The 22266-nt window shown below is 46.0% G+C and overlaps 1 protein-coding gene, 1 long non-coding RNA gene and 1 pseudogene across 14 annotated transcripts in view; 1 reads left to right on the plus strand and 2 right to left on the minus strand.

Moving 5' to 3' along the window:
- Positions 1–429: 429 nt before the first annotated feature.
- LOC100350453 (tRNA (cytidine(32)/guanosine(34)-2'-O)-methyltransferase) lies at positions 430–3980 on the minus strand. Of its 4 annotated transcripts, XM_089315958.1 has the most exons (3): positions 3610–3793; positions 3420–3444; positions 430–2987 (listed from the first exon to the last, which is right to left on the minus strand). In XM_089315958.1, the coding sequence occupies exon 3, from the start codon at positions 2697–2699 to the stop codon at positions 1698–1700; it is 1002 nt and encodes a 333-aa protein (XP_089172084.1). In that variant the 5' UTR covers positions 2700–2987; positions 3420–3444; positions 3610–3793; the 3' UTR covers positions 430–1697. The 4 variants fall into 4 exon arrangements, with proteins under 4 accessions (XP_089172084.1, XP_051693825.1, XP_051693824.1 ...); XM_051837865.3 differs by lacking the exons at positions 3420–3444; positions 3610–3793 and adding an exon at positions 3816–3980; XM_051837864.3 differs by having other exon boundaries at positions 3420–3822.
- Positions 3981–4009: 29 nt separating this feature from the next.
- LOC138845632 (uncharacterized) overlaps positions 4010–22266 on the plus strand; it is a 31916-nt gene continuing 13659 nt past the window's right edge. The window contains exons 1-6 of one of the 9 annotated variants that reach the window (XR_016222867.1): positions 4054–4231; positions 10323–10470; positions 11834–11940; positions 12170–12270; positions 18552–18671; positions 19979–20211. This is a non-coding gene — a long non-coding RNA (uncharacterized LOC138845632). Of the gene's footprint in view, positions 4232–10322; positions 10471–11833; positions 11941–12169; positions 12271–18551; positions 18672–19978; positions 20212–20498; positions 20943–22266 lie in introns of those variants that run through there. The other 8 variants (XR_016222873.1, XR_016222871.1, XR_011382835.2 and 5 more) reach the window with 8 other exon arrangements.
- Positions 15953–18506, minus strand: LOC149121603 (OCIA domain-containing protein 2 pseudogene; annotated as a pseudogene). The gene has a single exon (XR_016222866.1). The product of XR_016222866.1 is annotated as an OCIA domain-containing protein 2 pseudogene (transcript).

Here is a 22266-nt window from a genome sequence, read left to right on the forward strand (position 1 = left end):
TCTTTCATTCATTGGTTCACTCTCCAAATGGCTCCAACAGCTGTGGCTGTGCTGAGAAGAAGCCAGGAGCCAGGAGATTCTTTCAGGGCTCCCCCATGGTACAGAGGCCCAAGAACTCGGAGGCCCAAGAACTCAGACAATCCTCTGCTGCTTTTCCAGGAACATTAGAAAGGAGCTGGATCAGAAGTGGAACAGCTGGGACACAAACTGGTGACCATAGGGGATGTCAGTATCACAGGCGGCAGCTTGGCCTGCTATGCCACGACACCTGCCTGATTTCACAAGGTATCTTGACATGTTGTCATGAAGCCTACAATAGCATCACCATATGATGTAGCAAAGATGTCCTTCTACTTTTATCCAACTGGTATAAAAACAAAACTTAGGCCTCAAACAACCTGACATTAATAGGATATCTATAAATATACATACAGTACATAAAATGGCTTTATTCACAATGACGAAAGCTTTAGGAAATCAAGATTCCTTCAGCAGATCAACAGATGATCCAATTGTCACAGTAGTGAAGACTCCTGAGGCAGATCAGGGGATACAGACACACACATTCTGTGGGGTGAAGGCACCTGGCATGGGGACCAACAGGAAAGGCAGAAAGATAAAGACAAACTGGCTACAGGTAAATCGACCTAGAAGACTGGAATAAAAAAAAGATAACAGCAGGCATTATGAAATACAATAAAAACAAACAAGAAAAAAGGAGTTCTTAAAGCTGACACAATACTAACAAAAACTAGCAAACGTGATTAAGGAAAACAAAGAGAAAGGTAACACAAATAACCAATTTCAGGAATCAAAATGAATAATTATTTAGAGTTTATAGACCTTCACAAAGTACTAAGAGGATTTTCTTCACTAGGAGTAACATTTTTAAAACAGACAAAAATCTACTGAATTTTGGAAGCCAATTTATCAAAACAAAAATATACAAAGAACAGGAAACTCATATAAAGTAAGTTTAATCTATATTGGAAAAATCACAGCAACCAACTAATAAAAACACTGACCAGCAAAATTTCAAGGGTAGAGTTACTGAGCGTTCCAAGCTTTTTTTTTTTTTTTTGCAATAACATTAGTTAGAACATCAAGTTATAAAATCTGCTATCATTCAGAGTGGTGACAAATATGAACAATATTGTCATACACATCCAACTGGAACATAACATAAAAATGGTATTTTGTTTTCGTGGGAAAATCACAGGTACTGTTTTTCCTGTTGTGATTTGTTACCAGCAACGGTATCACAGGCGGCAGCTTGGCCTGCTATGCCACGACACCTGCCCGATTTTACAAGGCATCTTGACATGTTGTCATGAAGCCTACATCATAGGCTATTATTATGATGATGCCTATTTAGCATCCGGGAATCAAGCTAAATTTCAGTATTCATGAAAATAGGTAACTTTTTCCTCCATCACATTCACGCATACCCTGATTTCCATCCGGCTGAAAAATCTGTGCTTTCAGGGGAAACTGTGGACATAATTAGGACACCCTGGAGAGGCAGAGATCAGGGGGAGGCCTCAGTCTTCAGGCTACTTCTTTCCTTAGCGTCTTCATGGTGGCCTTGCAGATTCCAACACGTGGCTTGTTTTTTGGACCCCATGATGACATGATCTTGAAAACAGGCTCAACTCCAGTTCTGGCTTTCCTGATAGCAAGCAGCTTTGGCGTTGTTATCAGCTTGCCAGCTGACCACGCCAACATGAACAGTTTGTTTCAGTTTCATTGCCTTCCATCTCAGGGGCTAGCTGGGTGTCCAGGGGCTGGGGCATTGTGGCTGCTCTGCTGATGGGGCCATCCTCAGGGCGGACCTCCTTAGCTAGCCGGCCCATCTTCTTCAACGTGCAGGCCTCCTGGTATGGGGGTGAGATGGGGGGCTGTGTGGGCGGGGTGTACCTGTACTTGGAGCCATCCTGTAGGTCCAGAGGGTAACTGCAGTCCGAATCATAGGCGCTGAGGTCCCCACAAGTCACAAAAGGCACAATGACACGGGTGGGTCCATCCAACTGGTTGAAATCTGGGTCGTATGAGTGGTCCAGCAGGGGCTTGCTCAGGTCTGGCTTGAAGCCCTCAGGAGGGTCATAACCCTGGCAGACAGCGAAGGCCTCGATGCTGGAGTTCCGGCTGCTCTTTGGCTTGGCACAGAGCACGCTGGAGAAGAAGATGCGCAGCTGGCTGTAGAGCAGCGTCACATCCCGGCCTCGGAAGATCTTGGCCACGAAGCAGCCCCCCGGCTTTAGGACGTGTGTGGCAATGTTCAGAGCTGCGAGGAGGAGCTGGGCCTGCATGTACTCATCCACGTCATGCAGGCCAGTGACGTCGGGAGCCCCGTCGCACACCACCAGGTCTGCAGGGCAGCCCTGGAAGTGCTGGATAATCTCCTTGGCAGTGGACAGCTGGGTGATGTCCCCCTGGATCTGGGTCACACCTGGTAGTGGAGCCATAGCCTGCAGGTCCACAGCCAACACTTGGCCACCCTCCTGGCCCCCAGTCTTCTGGCTCAGCACCTGGCTCCAGCCGCCCGGGGCTGCACACAGGTCAACGGCCCGCGTCACACCTCGGAAGAGCTGGAACTCCTCATCCAGCTGCAGCAGTTTGAAGGCACTGCGGGCACGCCAGCCGTTCTCCTTGGCCAGGCGGTAGTAGACGTCACGCTTGTCTTTCGAGGTTCGCCCCATCTCACGACACTGCTTGCCCAGGCACCTGCGATGGTCAGCGGATGCCACCCTGGCTCAGTAACCAGGTGACTCTGCCACCACCTACTCTGGGGGGACTTGTACTACCCACCAGGTAGCAGCCCCCGAGCCTCAGCAAGAGCACAAACAGGTAAGAAAAGGCAGGGCTTTGCTGGTCGCACACACCTAAAGGTTATCGTGGCTGGTCTAGTGGGGCACAGTGGGCAGCCCACACAGCAGCGAGACCTGGTCCCAACCTGAACGTAGTGCGTATGTTTTCTGCGTTCCAAACTTTTAAGGAAGAAAAAAAGACATTCATAAATTTCACAGATTCACCCAACGTGGAGATAAACAGAATATGTCTGACTCTCTTCTGTGCATCCAACATCACACGGATGAAACCATCAGTTCAGGACATAAATGGTACTTAAGGAACAACTGTTTTTATAAACAGAGCCGTAACTATTTTAAGCAAAATATTATTTTAATTAAAGCATATGCAGATGCATAATAGACTAATAGCAAAATGGATACAGTAGAAAATGCATACGTGGATTACAATCTAAATTATATAAATCATCCATGTAGATGGGAAATAATTATGTAAAAATAAATTATGTAAATAATAGTTAAGTCATGATAAAATAAATTTTGTGAATCTCCCACGTGGATGAGAAATGCAAGACACATGGTCACTTGGACTAAATGTTCTAGAGAAGTTACCTCCTGTCGCTCTCCTTAGCATGTACTGGAGTCGTCGCCAGGAAAATAAAACACAAAGGAAACTTAAGAAAACCAGTCAGTGAATGCGGATGACACTATTACATAATCCCACATAATCCAAAGTTAAAAAAAAAACCACCGATAACAGAACCAGGCGAGACTACATACAAGCAAGCGGGTTACTACGTACCAGCAAGAAACAACGTTAAACGACCAAATACAGACTAGGAAAGAAATGAAGGATCCGCCGATGTAATATATTTAAGCACTATTCAAATCGCTATGTAAAAAAAAAATCAAAACAAAAAAACCTTGTAAATGGCCCAAGAGAAAAAGAATCCTGGAAAAAGAAGGGCTCTGAACCCAGCAATCAAATATTTGGGAATTGTAACTCACCGGAAGCGGATTACCAGACACCTCCGCCCCGCAAGCTCACAGGTAGTGAGGTCGTCAGGGAGGTGATGGCGCCCCCTGCCGGCTGGAGGCCCGCATCCCTGGCGGATAAGGCGGCTTCAGACAGGCCTCCTCGCTCACCTCCCCGACCCGGAAGACACCTCACGGGAACCGCCCCCGTGCTGGGGGCGATGCTGATTGGCTGCGTCTTCCCTGACGTCGTGCGTGCTCACGGGCTGTGGAAACGGGCCACTCAGGCGCGCCAGGAGGCGGTGCTGCGGTAATCCCGCGAGATCTTCCTCATCATGGCGTTGTCCGCCTGTACAGTTCAGAGGGGACTGGGTGGCCCCGGCGCTGGTGTTCTGTGAGCTTCCCGCGCTGCCGGAAGCTGCGAGGAGCATCCGGGGGCAGCTTGGAAGGTGGGAAGTCGTGAGTGTGTGCGGCCGGGGCCCTGTGGGCTGCAGAAAGTGAGCTGGGCCGGCAGCCGGGACCCCGCCCCGGGCGATTTCAGCTCAGAACTAGAACTTTCTCCGTGCTGCCCGGGGCGGGGGACTTGTGAGCTGCGTCCCCCTTGATATGCGTAACTGAACTTCTGTATATGTTTTTTTCCGCCAGAGAATAGCCAGCAGCTCTTTGGAAAGTTTATTTTCTGTTGGTGCGCATTTCATGGGAGAGAGAGGCCGAGCATACCCATGTGATGCTACAGCGTTAAAAAAAACTCTTGTGGTTGAGCGGATGCTAGATGAAGGCGCTGCTTGGCGTGGCCACAGTCCTGTATCGGAATGCCCGAGTTTGAGTGCTGGCTCTACTTCCGGTTTCTGCTAACAGGGCTTGGCCTGGGAGACAGGCCGGTGAGGATGGATCGAGTTCTGGGGTCCTTTGCTGTCCACGTGGGAAATGCAGATTTTAGTCGTGAGCGCCTGTCTGCAGCCGGCCCCAGATTTGGCCCTTTGGGGAGTGAGCCAGTTAGATGGAAGATCTCTCTTTGTCGGTGTCTCTCTCTGCCTTTCAAGTAAGCAGAAATACATTTAATCTAAAATCTTTGCCCGTCTCCCTTTCCTTAAGGACAGACACTTCATAGAGGGGTATCTCGGCAGCAGACCTCTCTTTTCCTTGTCTCAGGTAAAGACATCATGATGTGATGGTGCAGGATGTCCCAAGGGGTCAGAGTCCCTAGGAGTTTGGAGTGATTGGCAAGCCCCTGTCATTCTTGGGGAACGTGGAAGAAGGAGAGGTTTTCGTGGGAGTAGCGGTGCCCTGAGCCCGGGGCCTCTGCTGTGTCCCTTCCATCTCTACTGCTAACACCTTGGGAAAGTAAAATTTCTCCTCCTAACTATAATCCCCGTTCCTTGGAGACATATAATTATCAGCTACCTTAGCGGATGCTGGGATTGAAGGGGAAAAAAAAGCCGAAAGTGGTTCATGGAGTCTGGATTCTCTCAGCCTTGTGAAGGGAGGAAAAACTTCCATGAAGATGGAAGAAAACCCACCCCAGTTAAGTGACGTGAGACCCGAAAAGCAAATGCACTCTGGGCACACAGCAGTTTGGTTTTGCGTCCACGGAGCTGGTTCTGTCAGGATACAGTTTGTGCCAATTGGGAATGTCTGGGGAACATCAGATTCTGATGACAAAAAGTTTATGAATTTAAGAGGTTTTTTTGGGGGGAGGTTTCTGGTCTAATAAAATATTTATTTGGATTTGCCCTCACTTTCTGGCACAGAGATCCCAAGTCCCATGGAGTTTTCTGAGTGATAGGAGTGGCTCTGATTCTACCTAAGGCACACCCCTTTCAGACAGTAGCTAAGCTTGCATTAGTGACCTGGTTGGATGGGATCCCTGGATAACTTTGGAATGAGGAGAGGGGAGCAGAAAGAGCCAACACATGGACTGGACTGCCCTCTGCGTGGGACTGTGTGGTGGGAGTGAGCCTTTATCCACTGCTAAGTCTAGGTGGACTGGCATCCGCAGTGGCCCTTAGCCACTGAGGTCCCTGCTGAATCTAGCTGGTGTTAGAACTGCATTGCTTGGTGATTGGTGGGAGTGGGAGAATCGGTGGGTGATCAGCCAGCATCACACATTGAGTGTTAAAAGTGATGTCAAACAAAGGCAGCCCTAGGTGAGAACCTTAAGCTGATTTTGGGTGAGACTTGGGGCCTTCTAATTCTGCTTTCCCCACTGATTTCTGAATTATGTGCCGTGATTTGAGTGTTGGATTTTTATTTTCTTGCATGGAACCTGGGTTTACTCAATAATGCCTGAAAAGGGAAAGAGAATTCTTGACATCTTTCTTTTCTGCTGATTTTCAAGAACGATATAAACACCCATAGAGTTGCCACCCAAGTGAATACATGGGCCTTGGTCAGTTCGGGTGGCTTCCTGCTCTCTTCTACCCCTGCCCCCAGGAGTGGCCAAGCCCTGATTCTTTTGGTGTTTTTTGTAACTTATTGTCTGTTTTTTCCAAAGGAGAGGTTTGTTTGTTTTTTTGCCTTTTGTGAATTTTCAAGGCGTTGATGTTACCTTTTGATACTATACTCTTTATTATTATTATTATTATTATTATTATTATTTTAGCTCAGGCTTTTGCGTACACAGCATGCTGCTGTGGTTGTGAGTCACCTAATTCCTTCACTGCTTCTGCTGTTTACGGAACTTAGATTGTTTGAAGTTTATTTTTGATGTTGGTGACGATGTCTGTCTTTTTGTTTTGATTTCTTAAGTGTTAATGCATAGTATTTGTATCTTTTTACATAATGGGAAAATATTGTTTTTTTTAGATCGTAAATAAATTCAGGCTTCAAAGGAAGCGTTAGTAGAGTAGGTGGATTAACCATATAACCTTCAAACTTGTGCAGTTTTTTTATTTTACACTTTGGTAAAGTTTTGAATTTGTTTATTGATATTTTTTTTCCTTGCAGTGGTATCTGTGTGATTAATCATTGCTAATAAACACTTAGTGTGTATACTGGTGTATTTATTTATACTATTTAGATACTGGTATATTTATTTTTCTCTGCAGTTCTATAAGCTTTTGCCTTATGTAGTTTGGTACTCTGTTATGTTCAGAGACATAAAACATTTTAATGTCTTTTTAGAGAACTGCCTGCTGCATTTTATGTAACCTTTTTATATTTTTCTGACCTAAATCCTGATTAGTCTGAAATGGATATAACTATTCCAGTTTTCTTTGGATGGGTGTTTGGTTTTTCTTTTTTGATTTTTAAACAATTCTATTTAAGCTATACAAGTTTCATGTATTCCATCTATACAGATTTAGGAACATAGTGATACTTCCCACCCTACCTTCCCTCACACCCTTGCTCCAACCTTTCTTCCTCCTGTCTCTCACATTCCCACTCTTAATTTTTACAAAGATCTGTTTTCAGTTAAAGTTAACCCTACACTAAGTAAAAGAGTTCAACAAATAATATGAAGAAAAAAAACACTGTTCCTCAATGAAGAGACAAGGGCTATAAACAATCATCGAATCTCAGAATTAGACTGGTGTTATAATGGTGTATATTTCTGTATATATTTATATTTAATCTGTGTCTTTTTTTTTTTTTTTTTTGACAAGCAGAGTTAGACGGTGAGAGAGAGACATAGAGAAAGGTCTTCCTTCCGTTGGTTCACCCCTCAAATGGCTGCTACGGCCAGTGTGCTGCGCTGTGCTGCGCTGATCCGAAGCCAGGAGCCAGGTGCTTCCTCCTGGTCTCCTATGTGGGTGCAGGGCCATCCTCCACTGCACTCCCTGGCCACAGCAGAGAGCTGAACTGGAAGAGGAGCAACCGGGACAGAATCTGGCGCCCCGACCAGGACTAGAACGCGGGGTGCCGGCGCCACAGGTGGAGGATTAGCTTAGTGAGCTGAGCCACAGCACTGGCCTAATCTGTCTTTTTAAAAGGTTTATTTATTTGATAGGCTGTGTAACAGAGAGACAGAGATCTTCCATCCACTGGTTCACTCCCCAAATAGATACAACAGCCAGGGCTGGACCAGGCCAAGACTGGGAGCCAACAGCTTCTGCCACATCTCCCACATAGGTGTAGGTGCCCAAGGATTTGGGGCCATCTTCTGCTGCTTTCTCAGGTGCCTTAGCAGGAAGCTGGATCAGAGTGGAACCTGAGCTGGTGTCACAGGCAGTGGCTTAACCTGCTATGCCGCTATCTAGGCCCCTAATCCATTTATGTTTATCTTTTAAAAATACTTATGTATTTTAAGTTTACAAACAGGTCTTTAGCATATAAAATGAAATTTGGAAATATTTATATGCTGCAGACTAGATAAATCAAGCTAATCATGATATGCATTTTTTCACATAACTTTTTTTTTTTTAATTTATTTATTTGAAAGGCAGGAGCGACAGAGAGCGAGCGAGCGAGCGAGCGAGCAATCTTTCTTCTGCTGGTTCACTCCCCAGATGGCTGCAATGGTTAGGGATGGACCACACCAAAGCTAGGAGCCTGAAACTCCATCCAGGTCTCCTACATGGGTGGCAGAGGCCCAAGTATTTAGGCCATCTCCTGCTGTCTTCCCAGGTACATTACAAGGGAGCCATAGCCAGGATTTGAACTGAGGCACTCCAGTGAAGGACCCAAGCTTCTTTGCTATTGGGCTAAATATCCACCTGCAATCTCTATTTTAACTGAGAGGCACAGATACAAGGTTGAACGCCCTGCCTGTAAATTGATAGCAGTGTTAACAATGAATAAACAGCATAAGCATCCTTCCATCTGGCTTCAAGATTAGTTTTAAAATAGTGGCATTTTCAGAATTTCAGAATACTTAGTTGTAAATCATATAAGGGCTAATCAGAAAATTTAAGGGGCGGAGAAAGCATTGTGACAGAACAGGCAAAGCCACTGCCCAAGGTGCCACCTTCCCATATGAGCACCTGTTTGAGTCTTGGCTGCTCTGCCTACAATCTAACTGCCTGCTAATGTGCCTGGGAAAGCAGCAGACACCCTTGCCACCCACATGTAATGCCCAGATGGAGATCTAGGCTCCTGGCTTTGACCCAGTTCAGTCCAGGCCTGGCAGTTGTGGCCATTTGAAGAGTAAACCAGTGTATAGAAGATTTTTTTTCTCTCCCTCACCCTCTCTCTGTAACTCTGCTTTTCAAATAAATAAATAAATGTTTAAAAAATAGAAAATTCAAGAGAAAATTCCACCTTGACTTACTGATGATAGAACTGGGTATTTGATTAACTCCCTGACAGTACTGGTAGATATTGGCTCCTAACTGATAATTTATACTGTTATAAATGGGATTGTTTTTCTAATTTCTATTAAAGATAGTTCATTTGTTAGTATATAGAGATGCTTCTGATTTTTAAAACATTTATTTAAGCAATTTTTAAAAACATGCCCTACTTTTACATTACTATAGGATATTGCACAATATTTGTTTTTAGAAAATTTTATTTATTTGAAAGGTAAAGGGGCTGGCATTGTGGCATAGTGGGTTAAACCTCCGCCTGCAACACCAGCATTCCATATGGACACTGATTCAAGTCCTAGGTGCTCCAACTCCAATCCCTGCTAATGCACCTGGGAAAGCAGCAGAAGATGGCCCAAATGCTTGGATCCCTACACCCTAGTGGGAGGCCCAGAAGAAGCTCCATGAAGCCATGGAGCCAGCCCCTAAAAGTAAAATCTTAAAGAAAGATAGAGTTAGTTAGAGTTAGAGTGAGAGTGAGTGAAGAGTGATAGTTAGAGTTAAGAGACAGAGATCTTTCATCCACTGGTTCACTCACCAAATGGCTGCAATGGCCAGAGTTGCAAATGGCCAGGCTGAAATCAGGAGCCAGGAGCTTCATCTGGGTACCCCATGTGGGCAGCAGGGACCCAAGTACCTGGCCATCTTCTGCTGCTTTCCCAGGCGCAGTAGCAGGGAGCCAGATCAGAAGTAGAGCAGTCAGGACTTGGACCAGTACTCATGGGATGCTAGCAAATTAGGCAGTGGCTACGGTGCCAGCCATAGTGCAGTATCTGAACATAAGCTTGTATTGAATATAAGCTGACCAAGCCAGATACCCAGCCTTTCCATTTTCGACTAGCTCCTCTCCTCCAGTTTTTCACACAGTATAAATATGGTGAACTGTGGTCACTATATTGCACCATGGAACACTAGAATTTACTTCTACCTTATTGTACTTTGGCACCTGAGAGCCAACCCCCTCAATCCTCAACCCCCAGCCTGTTCCATGTTCAGATGCATTATTTTTTCACTTTCCTATATGACAAACAACGTGATATTTGTGTTTTTGTGTCTGGCTTATTTCACTTAATGATCTGCAGTTCTACCCATTTTGCAGCATTTATGTCTGAATAATGTTCCCTTATCCATATCTTTGATACATTGATTTCATGTCTTTCTGACACACAGTCAGCCACAAGGTAGTTATGCCATATGTTTGACCAATTTTTATCCTTATTTTATGAATGTGCTGTTCTCCATAATGCCTGGGATAATTCACATTTTCTTTTCTTTTCCTTTTTTTTTTTTTAAGATTTATTTTACTTATTTGAAAGAGTTACAGAGTGATAAAGACAGAGAGGTGGTCTACCCGCTGGTTCTCTCCCTAGATGGTTGCAACGGCTGGAGCTGTGCTGATCTGAAGCCAGGAGCCAGGAGTCTCTTCCAGGTCTCCCACGCAGGTACAGGGGCCCAAGGACTTGGGCCATCTTCTACTGCTTTCCCAGGCCACAGCAGAGAGCTGGATTGGAAGAGGAGCAGCTGGGACTAGAACCGGCGCCCATATGGGATGCCGGCACTTCAGGCCAGGGCGTTAACCCGCTGTGCCACAGTGCCGGCCCCATCCTCTATTTTGATCTTTGATTCACTTTGAGTTGACTAAGTGTAAAAGGTGTAGGGGTGTAGTTTCAGTTTTGTACATTTGGATTTTCAGTTTGCTCTGCACCATTGGCTGAAGAGACTGTTCTTCACTGTATTTTTGTTCCTTTTCTCTTTAATTAATTATTTATTTGAGAGGCAGAGTTAGAGAGAGAGGTCATCCATCTGCTGATTTACTCCCCAGATAGCTGCAGCTGCCAGGCCCACAGGCTGAAGCCAGGAGCTTCTTCTGGGTTTCCCACACAGGTGCTGGGGTAGCCTTCTGCATGTTCCCAGGCACATTAGCAGGGAGCTAGATAGAAGTGGAACAGCCAAGCCTCAAACTGACACTCATGTGGAATGCTGGCACCACAGACAGAAGCTTAATCTAGTAGGCCACAGCACTGGCCCCTTGGTTCTTTTTTATAAAGATCAGTTGCCTGTGGGTATGTGGGTTTGTTTTGGGATTTCTGTTCTGTTTTGCGTGTCTGTTTTTATGCCAGTGGTGATACTACCTCTGTAAGTGTATTGAAAACAGATATTGTGGTGCTTTCAAATTTGTTACATTGTTCAAGATTGCTTAGGCTATTTGGGAGTTTTCTGATTCCATGTGAATTGTAGGTTTGTTTTTTCTAGTTCGTTGAAGAATTTCTCTCTAAAAAAAAAAGATTTATTTTACTTATTTAAATGGCTGAGTGAGAGAAAGAGAGAAACAGACCTCTGTCCTCTGATTCAGTCAGCCACAATGGCTGAAGCTATGTCAGCTCAAGACCAGGAGCCTGATACTCCATCTGAGTCTCCCATATTGAAAGCCAGGCTAAAGCGGTTGGACCATTTTCTGCTGCTTTCCCATGGACATTTGCAGATAGCTGGATCAGACATGGAGCTGCTGGGACTTACACTGTTGCTCTGATATGGGATGTTGGCATTGCAGGTGGCAGCTTGGTCCACTGACCCGTAACACTGGTCCCTCTGAAGAATTTCATTGGTGTTTTGACACAAATTCCATTAAATCAGTAAATTATTTTGGATAGCATAAAAACTTCAACCATAGCAATTGCAACCCAGGAGCTTGGGAAGTCTGCAGTTTTTGTGTCTTCCTAAATTTTTCTTCTTCCTTTTTTTAATAGCTAGGGGCCATGAGTTTGCTCTCTTGCTTTTTTTATTTTATTTTTTTTTATTTGACAGGTAGAGACGTCTAGAGAGAGAGACAGAGAGAAAGGTCTTCTTCCGCTGGTTCACTCCCCAAATGGCCGCTATGGCCGGCGCTGCGCTGATCTGAAGCCAGGAGCCAGGTACTTCCTCCTGGTCTCCCATGTGGGTACAGGAGCCCAAGCACTGGGCCATCCTCCACTGCCTTCCCAGGCTACAGCAGAGAGCTGGACTGAAAGAGGAGCAACTGGGACTAGAACCCAGTGCTCATATGGGATGTCAGTGCTACAGGCGGAGGATTAACCAAGTGAGCCATGGCGCCGGCCCCCTAAATTTTTCTTATGAAGATTTATTTATTTATTTATTTGACAGGCAGAGTTACAGAAAGGCAAAGGGAGAGAGAGATTGATTGATTGCATCTGCTGGTTTACTCCCCAAATGGCTACAATGGTTGGAGCTGGGCTGATCTGAAGGTAGGAGCCAGGAACTTCTTCCAGGGTTTCTCACACAGGTGCAGGGGCTCAAGCACTTGGGCCATCTTCTACTGCTTTCCCAGGCCATAGCTGAGAGCTGGATTGGAAGTGGAGCGGCCAGGCATTTGGCACCCAATATGGGATGCTGGCACTGCAGGCAGTGGGCTTTACCTGCTATGCCACAGTGCCAGCCTCATATCCTCTTAAATTTCTTTCTTCAGTGTTTTGTAATTTTTATTATAGAGGACTTTTGCAATTTGGGTTAAATTTATTCTGAGGTATTATATTTTCTGGTCACTGTGTAAATACTGTACGTACAGTTTATTTTCTCAGTGGGTTCACCATTGGTGTACAGATGTGCTACTGATTTTGATTTTGTTTTTGATCATGCAATTTTATGGAATTAATTTATTCATTCTAGCATTCTTCTGATGGTGTTGCTAGGTCACCCTGTATATAGATTCTGGTCATCTGCAAACAAATAACTTGAATTCTTCCTTTTCTGTTTGAATCCATATTATTTCCTTCTGCTACCTAATTGCTTTGGCTAAACTTTATGGTGCAGTGTGCAATAACAGTAGTGAGAGTGGACAGCTTTGTCTGGCTCCTGATCTTACAGGAACTACTTTCAGCTTTTCCTCATTCAATGGGATACTGGCTTTGTGTTTGTCACGTGAAGCTTTTATTGTGTCTAGATTGAAAAGTTTTGTTCAGAGTTTTAATCATATATAGCTATTGAATTTTATTGAATAGTTTTTTTACATCTATTGTGATAATTATAATTTTATTTTTCATTTTATTGATGTGATTTATTTGGTTTATTGATTTTTCTGCTTTTTTAAAAGAGTTATTTATTTGCATGGTGGAGTGAGAGAGAGAGACACACACACACACAGAGAGAAAGATCTTCCATCTGCTGGTTCTCTCCCAATTGACTGCAAAAGCTGGGGCTGAACCAAGCGGAAGCTGGGACCCTGGAACTCCATCTGGGTCTCCCATGTGTGTGACAGGGACCCAAGTAATTTTACCACCTTCTACTGCTTTTCTAGGTAGAGTAGCAGGGACCTGGATGGGAAGCAGAGTAGCTGGGACTGCAACTGATGTTCATACAAGACACTGGCACCACTGGTGGTGGCCCAACCCACTGTGTCCCAATGCTGGCTCTTTTTTTTTTTTTTTTTTGACAGGCAGAGTGGAGAGTGAGAGAGAGAGACAGAGAGAAGGGTCTTCCTTTTGCCGTTGGTTCACCCTCCAATGGCCGCCATGGCTGGTGCGCTGTGGCCGGCGCACCATGCTGATCCAAAGGCAGGAGCCAGGTGCTTCTCCTGGTCTCCCATGGGGTGCAGGGCCCAAGCACTTGGGCCATCCTCCACTGCACTCCCTGGCCACAGCAGAGAGCTGGCCTGGAAGAGGGGCAACCGGGACAGAATCCGGTGCCCCGACCGGGACTAGAACCTGGTGTGCCAGCGCCGCAAGGCAGAGGATTAGCCTATTGAGCTGTGGTGCTGGCCTTAATTTCTTTTTTTAAGATTCATTCTATTTATTTGAAAGAGTTACAGACAGATGCAGAGGCAGAAAGTTCCTCCATCCACTGGTTTGCTCCCCAAATGGCTGCAGTGGCCAGAGCTAAGCTGATCTGAAGCTAGGAGCTTGGAGCTTACTCCGGGCACCCCACATGGTTGCAGGGGTCAAAGGTCTTGGGCATCCTCAGCTGCTTTCCCAGGTACAATAGCAGGGAGCTGCATTGGAGGTGAAGCAGCCGGGGACCCAAACTGGCGCCCATATGGGATGTGGGCACTGAAGGCTGGAGGTTTTTTTTTTTTTTTTTTCCAGGCAGAGTGGACAGTGAGAGAGAGAGAGAGAGAGAGAGAAAGGTCTTCCTTTTTGCCATTGGTTCACCCTCCAGTGCAGGCCGGAGCTTTAACCTGCTGTGCCACAGCACCTGCACACACCCCCACCCCTTTACATATGCTGGTACATCCCTGTATCCCTGGGATCATTCCCATTTGATTAGGATGCCTGACCTTTTAGATAAATGTTATTGGATTCAGTTTGCTATTATTATAGTGAGAATTTTGGCATCTGTGTTCACCAGGCATATTGGTCTAAATTTTTATTTGAAAGAGACAGAGAAAGATTGAGAGAAAGATTGATTGAGTGATTTCCCATGTGCTGATTCACTCCAATTTTTGAATCTGGGAAGTGTCTCAGTGTTTGCAAAGGTTCCCTCATTTCAAATTTTTGGAATAGTTTGAGAAGGATTAATGTGATTCCATTTTTAAAATTTTATAGAGATTGGTAGAAAAATCCCATGCTACTGTCTATTCCTGTATGGAGACTTTTCATTCAATCTTTTCATTTTTTAAGATTTATTTATTTATTTGAAAGCCAGAGTTACAGAGAGGCAGAGGCAGAGAGAGAGAGACAGAGAGAGGTCTTTGATCCATTGTTCCATTCCCCAAATGGCTGCAAGGGCCAGAGCTGCACCAATCCAAAGCCAGGAGCTTCTTCCAGGTCTCCCTTGGGTGCAGGGGCCCAAGGACTTGGGCCATCTTCTACTGCTTTCCCAGGCCATAGCAGAGAGCTGGACTGGAAGTGGAGCAGCTGGGACTACTAGAACAGGTGCCCCAATGGGATGTTGGCACTACAAGTGGTGGCTTTACCAGCATACCACAGCGCTGGCCCCTAATTCAGTTTTCTCATTCATTATTGAGCTGTTCATGTTTCTATGTCTTTGCAACTCAGTTTCTGTAAGCTGTATGTATCTAGAAATTAACCATTTCTTTTAGGTTTTCCAGTTTGTTAGTTTATAGTTAGTTAATAGTTCTTATTGATCTGTTGTGTTTGTGTGGTATCAGATGTAAAATCTTATTTTATTCTTTGATTTTATTTATTTGAATCTTTTCTTTTTTCATTATTGTAGCTAAAAGTGATTATTTTGTTTCCAAAAAAATCAACTCTTCATTTTATTAATTTTAATAGCATTTAAGGTTATTTCTTGGGGCTGGCGCCGTGGCTCACTTGGCTAATCCTCCGACTGCAATGCTGGCATCCCATATGGGCGCTGGGTTCTAGTCCCAGCTGCTCCTCTTCCGGTCTAGCTCTCTGCTGTGGCCAGGGAAGGCAGTGGAGGATGGCCCAAGTGCTTGGGCCCTGCACCCGCATGGGAGACCAGGAGGCTTCGGATCGGCGTAGCCCCGGCCGTAAAGGCCATTTCGAGGGTAAACCAATGGAAAGAAGACCTTTCTCTCTGTCTCTCTCTCACCGTCTAACTCTATCTGATAAATAAAATTAAAAAAAAAAAAAAACAAAAACAGATTATAGCCGATGCTGCGGCTCAATAGGCTAATTCTCTGCCTTGTGGCACCAGCACACCGGATTCTGTCCCAGTTGCCCTTCTTCCAGTCCAGCTCTCTGCTGTGGCCAGGGAGTGCAGTGGAGGATGGCCTAAGTGCTTGGGCCCTGCACCCACATGGGAGACCAGGAGAAGCACCTCGCTCCTGCCTTCGGATCAGCACGGTGCACCGGCCGCAGTGCACCAGCCACGGCGGCCATTGGAGGGTGAACCAACCGCAAAGGAAGACACCTTTCTCTCTGTCTCTCTCTCTCACTGTCCACTCTGCCTGTCAAAAAAAAAAAAAAAAAAAAAAGGGTTACTTATTTCTTATTTTTTCTAGTCTGATTTTGTTTTCCACAGGGCAAACTTTTTTTTTTTTTTAAGATTTTATTTATTTATTTGAGAGGTAGAGTTACAGACAGTGAGAGGGAGAGTCAGAGAGAAAGGTCTTCCTTCCGCTGGTTCACTCCCCAAATGGCCGCAACTGCCGGAGCCACACCAAACCAAAGCCAGGAGCCAGGTGCTTCTTCCAGGTCTCCCACATGGGTGCAGGGGCCCAAGCACTTGGGCCATCTTCTACTGCTTTCCCAGGCCATAGCTGAGAGCTGGATCCGAAGTGGAGCAGCCAGGACTAGAACTGGTGCCCCTATGGGATGCTGGCCCTGCAGGTGGTGGCTTTACCCTCTGTGCCACAGCGCTGGCTCCCCTAACACATTATTAACAGAGCAGGGACACAGATCGTGCTTCGTTCTATGGACGGCCTTCCACAGAAAGCCTTTCAGTGGAGTGACAGATTCACAATGTGTTTATTCCTCTACAAGTATATTTTAAAGTGTACTTGAAATTTTTAATGCATCCAAATTCAGAAGTTTAAAATCTTCAAAAGCCGTGGACACAGAGTTTAGGAAGCTGCTGGCTGTGAGTTCCCTTCTGGCTTAATCTACGCCTTGTTTTGCATTTCTCACATTTAAGCAGGCATGTAAGCCTGTTGTGATGTGGACTATATCCAGCCCCTCACAGCTGATTTTCAAAGGAATGGAATTTACTCTGGCACACTCCATGTAGGATGCCTTTCCCGGGCCTAATCCCAAGATACCAGCAAGTGCCACTTTAGGCAGTGATCCAGATCTTGGATTCGCTGCTAAGTAACCTTGGTGGACTAGTCCCTGGGTGACAAGCGAGCTTACAAGAGAAGTCAGAGCTGTCTTCCAGAGACTTTGTCCTTGACATTCTCAGATCTTTGCAGCCTCTCCATTTTGGATCCGCGGTTCTGATTTCGGACAAAACAGCAGGCTCTTCTTGTTTAACGGTGGCCAATGTGGACTTTTCTCCCGGCTTTCATGAGTCGACACGGATGCCATTGTGATTTGTCCTGGCTGCTTTTCTAGCTGGGTGTGCTCTTGCTACTCCCTTACTCTTTGAGATGGGTAGTTAGGTTGCTTATTTCATATCTTTTTTTTTGTTATTTTATTTTTAGGTGGCTACCTGAATTCGTAATTTTTAGTTCCTGTATTTTCCTCATAAGAGGGGAGACCTTTTAGGTGACTGGAGGAAATGTTGGCAAAAATGAGAATGTATTGATTTGCCAACAAAATACCACCAGCTGTGTGGCTTAAATCGTGGAAATTTGATTCTCTTGGTTGTGGAGTTTGAAAATTCAAGATCAAAGTCATGGCGGGTTTGGTTTCTTCAGAGGCCTCTCTCTGTTCATGGCCACCAGACGGCCATCAGCCTGCTGTGTTCTCACATGGTGTTTCTCTGTGTGTATCCTTCCTGTCTGTGCTTATAAAGGCGTGGGCCAGTTTGAATGATCACTTCACATGTGTGATATCATTTGACTTCAGTTACCTGCCTAAAAGCTCTGTAGTTAACACTTCAGTGTATGAGGTTTCTTTTTTAAAGATTTATTTATTTGAGAGACAGAGTTACAGAGAGAGAATATCTTCCATCTGCTGGTTCACTCCCCAGATGGCTCTAATGACCGAGGCTGGGCCAGGCTGAAGTCAGGAGGCAGGAACTTCTTTCAGGTCTCCCACGTGGGTGTGGGGGTGCAAGGACTTGGGTCATCTTCTGCTGCTTTCCCGGGTGCATTAGCAGGGATCTGGATTGGAAGTGGAGTAGCCAGGACTCAAATTGGCACCCATATGGGATGTTGGTGTTGCAGACTGAAGCTTTTACCTGCTTAGCCACAGTGCCGGCCCCTCAATGTACGTGTTTTAAGGAGACAAGTTTCAGTTCATAGCAGTGAAAAGGGGCCCAGTGGTTTGCCCCATAGGCAGCTGTCTCTGAGGAGGACTTAGTTTTTGGAGTGAGTGTTAAGAGTTTCTCACAGTGTTATTTTCAATTCTGTCTTCTTTTGGAGTGAGTGTTAAGAGTTTCTCACAGTGTTATTTTCAATTCTGTCTTCATCACAGCTTGAATATACGTGCACACACACATACACATGAACATCCATACACATGCTGACGTTGGAATACCCAGTGGCTCTCTGTAGGTAATATCAGTATAGTAATCCATAAGAGGGCATACTAGCAAACGTTAAAACAGGAAGAGATCAGAAAGAATGATAATAAAACCTGCAGTGAAACAGAAATATATATGATATTCGATATTTACAGTTGCTAAAAGAAAAACATTGATGTATGAAAAATGAAATATAAACCTTACAGGTTAGTCAGCATCAGGACGTATTCTTAAGCCCTTTCAAATCTTAAATCACTGTTACACAGAACTAGAATTTAAGACTGTAATACACATAGGAGAGATATATTCTGCAAATGGTCAATCTAGTGCCATTATAACAAAGATTTTAACAAATGTTTCTGATTTTCTTAGCATTATCTACTAAATCACATTAGTGAGTCACTGTGGGATTTTCAGTTCTTTGACAGCCTCTTATAATACTTACTAGTTTATCAAATCTATCATTATTTGTGTTTTCCAGCACGTGCACTGGGCTTACCAGATTAATGAACTTGAAGATGCCTGTTAGAGGATTTAAAATAAAAATTTTACATCATCTGTGCACACCAGAGCACCAGGATGAAGCAGGTGGGGCTTCCAGGTGGGTCATGATGGGCTTGGTGGCTGCTGGCAAGGAGGCGGGCTCAAGCTCTGCCCCAGAGTCCCTCTTTCTGCCTCTGGCTCCTAACTAGGGTGTGTGAGTTTTGGGGGAATGGGATGTGGGTGGACTTCAGGCCCCCAGGGTCTCTAGGGAAGCCCTGAGTATCTGCTTGCTTCCTCCTCTGGCTGTGGACTTCTGTGACTGCCCCCAGAAGGGGAGGTTGATCCAGGCTTAGAGGTGGCTGGGCCCCTACCCACCCAGGAAACTCAAAACCCGCACCAGCCGCCAGTGGTGGGTTAGGGCAGGTACAAAGCGGGCCTCTGTGCAGCCGAGCCTGACTGTCAACTGGATTCTGGGGGAGGAGGCTGGCGCTAGTTTCTGTCCTATTCTGCTTCCTGTGAAGATGGCTGGAATGCTTGGAACTCTGGCCCAGCCTGGTCTGTCCAGCCCACCCATGGGCCCCTCCCCTGTGGTTTCCTGGGCCTTGGGATGCAGCTGCAAACTTGTCGGCATTGTGGCCCTAATGTGGTTTGCCCAACTTTGAGAGCCACCCCAGGGCCCATGGAAAACCTAGGAGCTCCCCAGGCTCAGAACTGAACTGAGTCTCCTCGTCCTGCCAGAGTCCCTCCATGTGCCTAGGAGCTAAGGTTGGAGTGCCAGGCCCAGGAGTCAGACAGACCTGGGTTCAAATCCTGGCTCTGCCACTCGTTGGCCTTGGTGACCCTAGGCAGGGGGCTTTACCGCCCTGGGTCTTAGTTACCACACCTGTGGAATGGGGCCACTAATAGATGCAGGGTTGTAGAAAGAGTCTGATGAGTGAATGTGGGAATGTGTGAAACAGCGCCTGGCAAAGAGCGTGTGCCAGCACTGGGACCTGCAGAAGTGGGCGGGGAGGGCCTCCATCCTCCTGGGCCCCTCCTCATCCGAGCTCAGGCTCAACCCTGTGCCCCTGCTCACAGCCTTGCTCGCCAGATCTGCTTCCCCACCTGCAAACCACATCGCAGGAGGTGTGCCCACCCCCTGGGGCCCTCCCCCTGGTACTTGGGGGTTGGCAGGGGTCAGTATCTGTATATATGTACACACACACACACACACACACACACATAACTCTGTAACTATGCCTCTCAGATAAAAGAAAGTGTACAGGTCATAGTAGGAGACACTTTAAAACTCCACTGAGATTTGAAAGCAAGTGACAAGTAGGAGTACAGCCAAGACACAAAACGGAAGTAGTGAGTAAACGTGGAGAGGTCTCCAGTATTAGCTTAGAATTCCCGGTGCTGATTTTTATTGATGTTTCCCACCAGGCCAGGGCACAGCCGAGCATGCTGAGTGCACAAGCTGACTTGTGAGCTGGAGGAACACATGGGACTTGCCCGAGCCCAGGCTGTGCCCATCCCAGGAGAGGAGTTGCAGAGCTATGGCTGCTCCCGCCCAGGAGCTTCTTCCCCACAGGGGCTTCCTGCAGGCTGTGGAGCTCTAGTGCTGGAGCTGGGCCGATTCGAAGCCAGGAGCCAGGAGCTTCCTCCGGGTCTCCCACGTGAGTGCAGGGGCCAAAGGATCTGGGCCTTCTGCTGCTGCTGTCCCAGGCCATAGCAGTGAGCTGGGTTGGAAGTGGAGCAGCCGGGACTTGCACCGATACTCATATGGGATGCTGGCACTGCAGGCAGCAGCTTTTACTCGCTACACCAATGCCAGCCCCAATCCTATCACATTTTCTAAATTCATTGTGATTTCTTCTATGACCTGCTGGCTACTTGGGAGTATGCTAGTTATTTTCCATGTATATTACAACTTCTCAAATATCCTTTGGGTTTTGGTTTTCAGGTTTTGGAAAAATTTTTTCTTTAAGAGCCGGAAAGACAAATAGATGATCCATCTGCTGCTTTGCTCCCCAAATCTCCACAACAGCTGAGCCATACAGACCACACTGGGAGCTGCGAAATCAATTGAGGCGCACACATGGGTGTAAGGGACCCAACCGCCCAAGCCACCACGTGCTTCTCAGGGTTTGTGTTCAGAGTATGCTGGAAATGGAGCAGAACCGGATTTGAACCCAGGCACTCTAATGTTGGACACAGACATACCAGGAGACACCTTTACCACTTGGCCATGCACCTCTGAGTTTCAGTTGAACTCCCTTGTGTTCAGAGAAATGCTTTATGGTTTAAGTCCTTCCAGATTTATTTAGGCTTTTATATGATCTAGCAAACATTCTTCTCTGGAAAATGTTGCATATTCACTTGAATATAAATATTCTTTTTTTAAAAGATTTTATTTATTTTAAAGATTTATTTATTTATTTGAAAGAGTTACAGAGACGCAGAAGCAGAAAGAGAAAGACAGACAGACAGACAGATATCGTCCATCCATCCGCCTGTTCACTCCCTAGATGGCCACAAGGGCTGGAGCCGTGCCAATCTGAAGCTAGGAGCCAAGAGCTGCTTCTGGGTCCTCCACACAGGTGCAGGGGCCCCGAGCATTTGGGTTATCTTCTGCTGATTTCCTGGGCGCACCCGCAAGGAGCTGGATTGAGGTGGAGCAGCCAGGACTCAAACTGGTGTCATGATGGGATGCCGGCACAGCAGCCAGTGTCCTCATCTGCTACACCACGGTGCTGGCCTGAAATTCGAGGCTGTCCATTGTTTGCTTGTACAGCCGTCACTCTTACACGTTGGCAGATTGTTTTTCATTCTTTTAACTTTTGAACCTTTCGTATCTTTGAATTTGTTTTCTCTTGTACATGATAGCTTGCTTGATTTTATCTTATTTTAATTTAATGAGACAAAATTAGCCTCTGTAAAAGATTTGAATGATGGAGTGACACTGAGAGTAAGGTGGGGAGGAGGAGAGAGAATCTTTCATTACTGGTTCACTTCTTTTTTATTTGACAGTCAGAGTTAGACAGTGAGAGAGAGGGAGACAGAGAGAAAGGTCTTTCTTCCATTGGTTCACCCCCCCAAATGGCCGCTACAGCCAGCGCTGCACTGATCTGAAGCCAGGAGCCAGGTGCTTCCTCCCTGTCTGCCATGCGGGTGCAGGGCCCAAGCACCTGGGCCATTCTCCACTGTACTCCTGGGCCACAGTAGAGAGCTGGACTGGAAGAGGAACAATTGGGACTAGAATCTGGCGCCCCAACTGGGACTAGAACCCGGGTGCTGGCGCCGCAGGTGGAGGATTAGCCAAGTGAGCCATGGCACCGGCTATTGGTTCACTTCTCAAATGACCACAACAGCCAGGAACAGGACAAGCCTAAGCTGGGAGACAGGAGCTCCATCCAGGTCTCCCACATGGGTGGTGGGGGCCCAAGTACTTGTGTGATCATCTACTGCCTTCCGGGTTTATTAACAGGAACCAAGATCAAAAGCAGGAAGGGTCTAGAACTCACGCCAGGTCCTGAACTGTGGAAAGTGTGTATCAAGCAATAGCTAACCTCACTGTGCCACAACACCTACCCCAGTTTTTGCCTTCTTAAAAATTTCATCTTCAGCTGTAAAATAATTGTATATATTTGTAGGCAAAACATGACATTTCAGTGAATGTGTTCTGGAATTATCAAATCACGCCAAGTAATATATCTATCCCATTATCTACT

The sequence above is a fragment of the Oryctolagus cuniculus genome, chromosome 16 (assembly GCF_051225735.1).
Source record: "Oryctolagus cuniculus isolate XC-2025 breed Fujian yellow rabbit chromosome 16, ASM5122573v1, whole genome shotgun sequence".
NCBI lineage: Eukaryota > Metazoa > Chordata > Mammalia > Lagomorpha > Leporidae > Oryctolagus > Oryctolagus cuniculus.

Excerpts from the sequence above, each read along its gene's own strand:
- LOC100350453 (XM_051837865.3), bottom strand. The coding sequence starts at position 2,699 with ATGGGGCGAACCTCGAAAGACAAGCGTGACGTCTACTACCGCCTGGCC.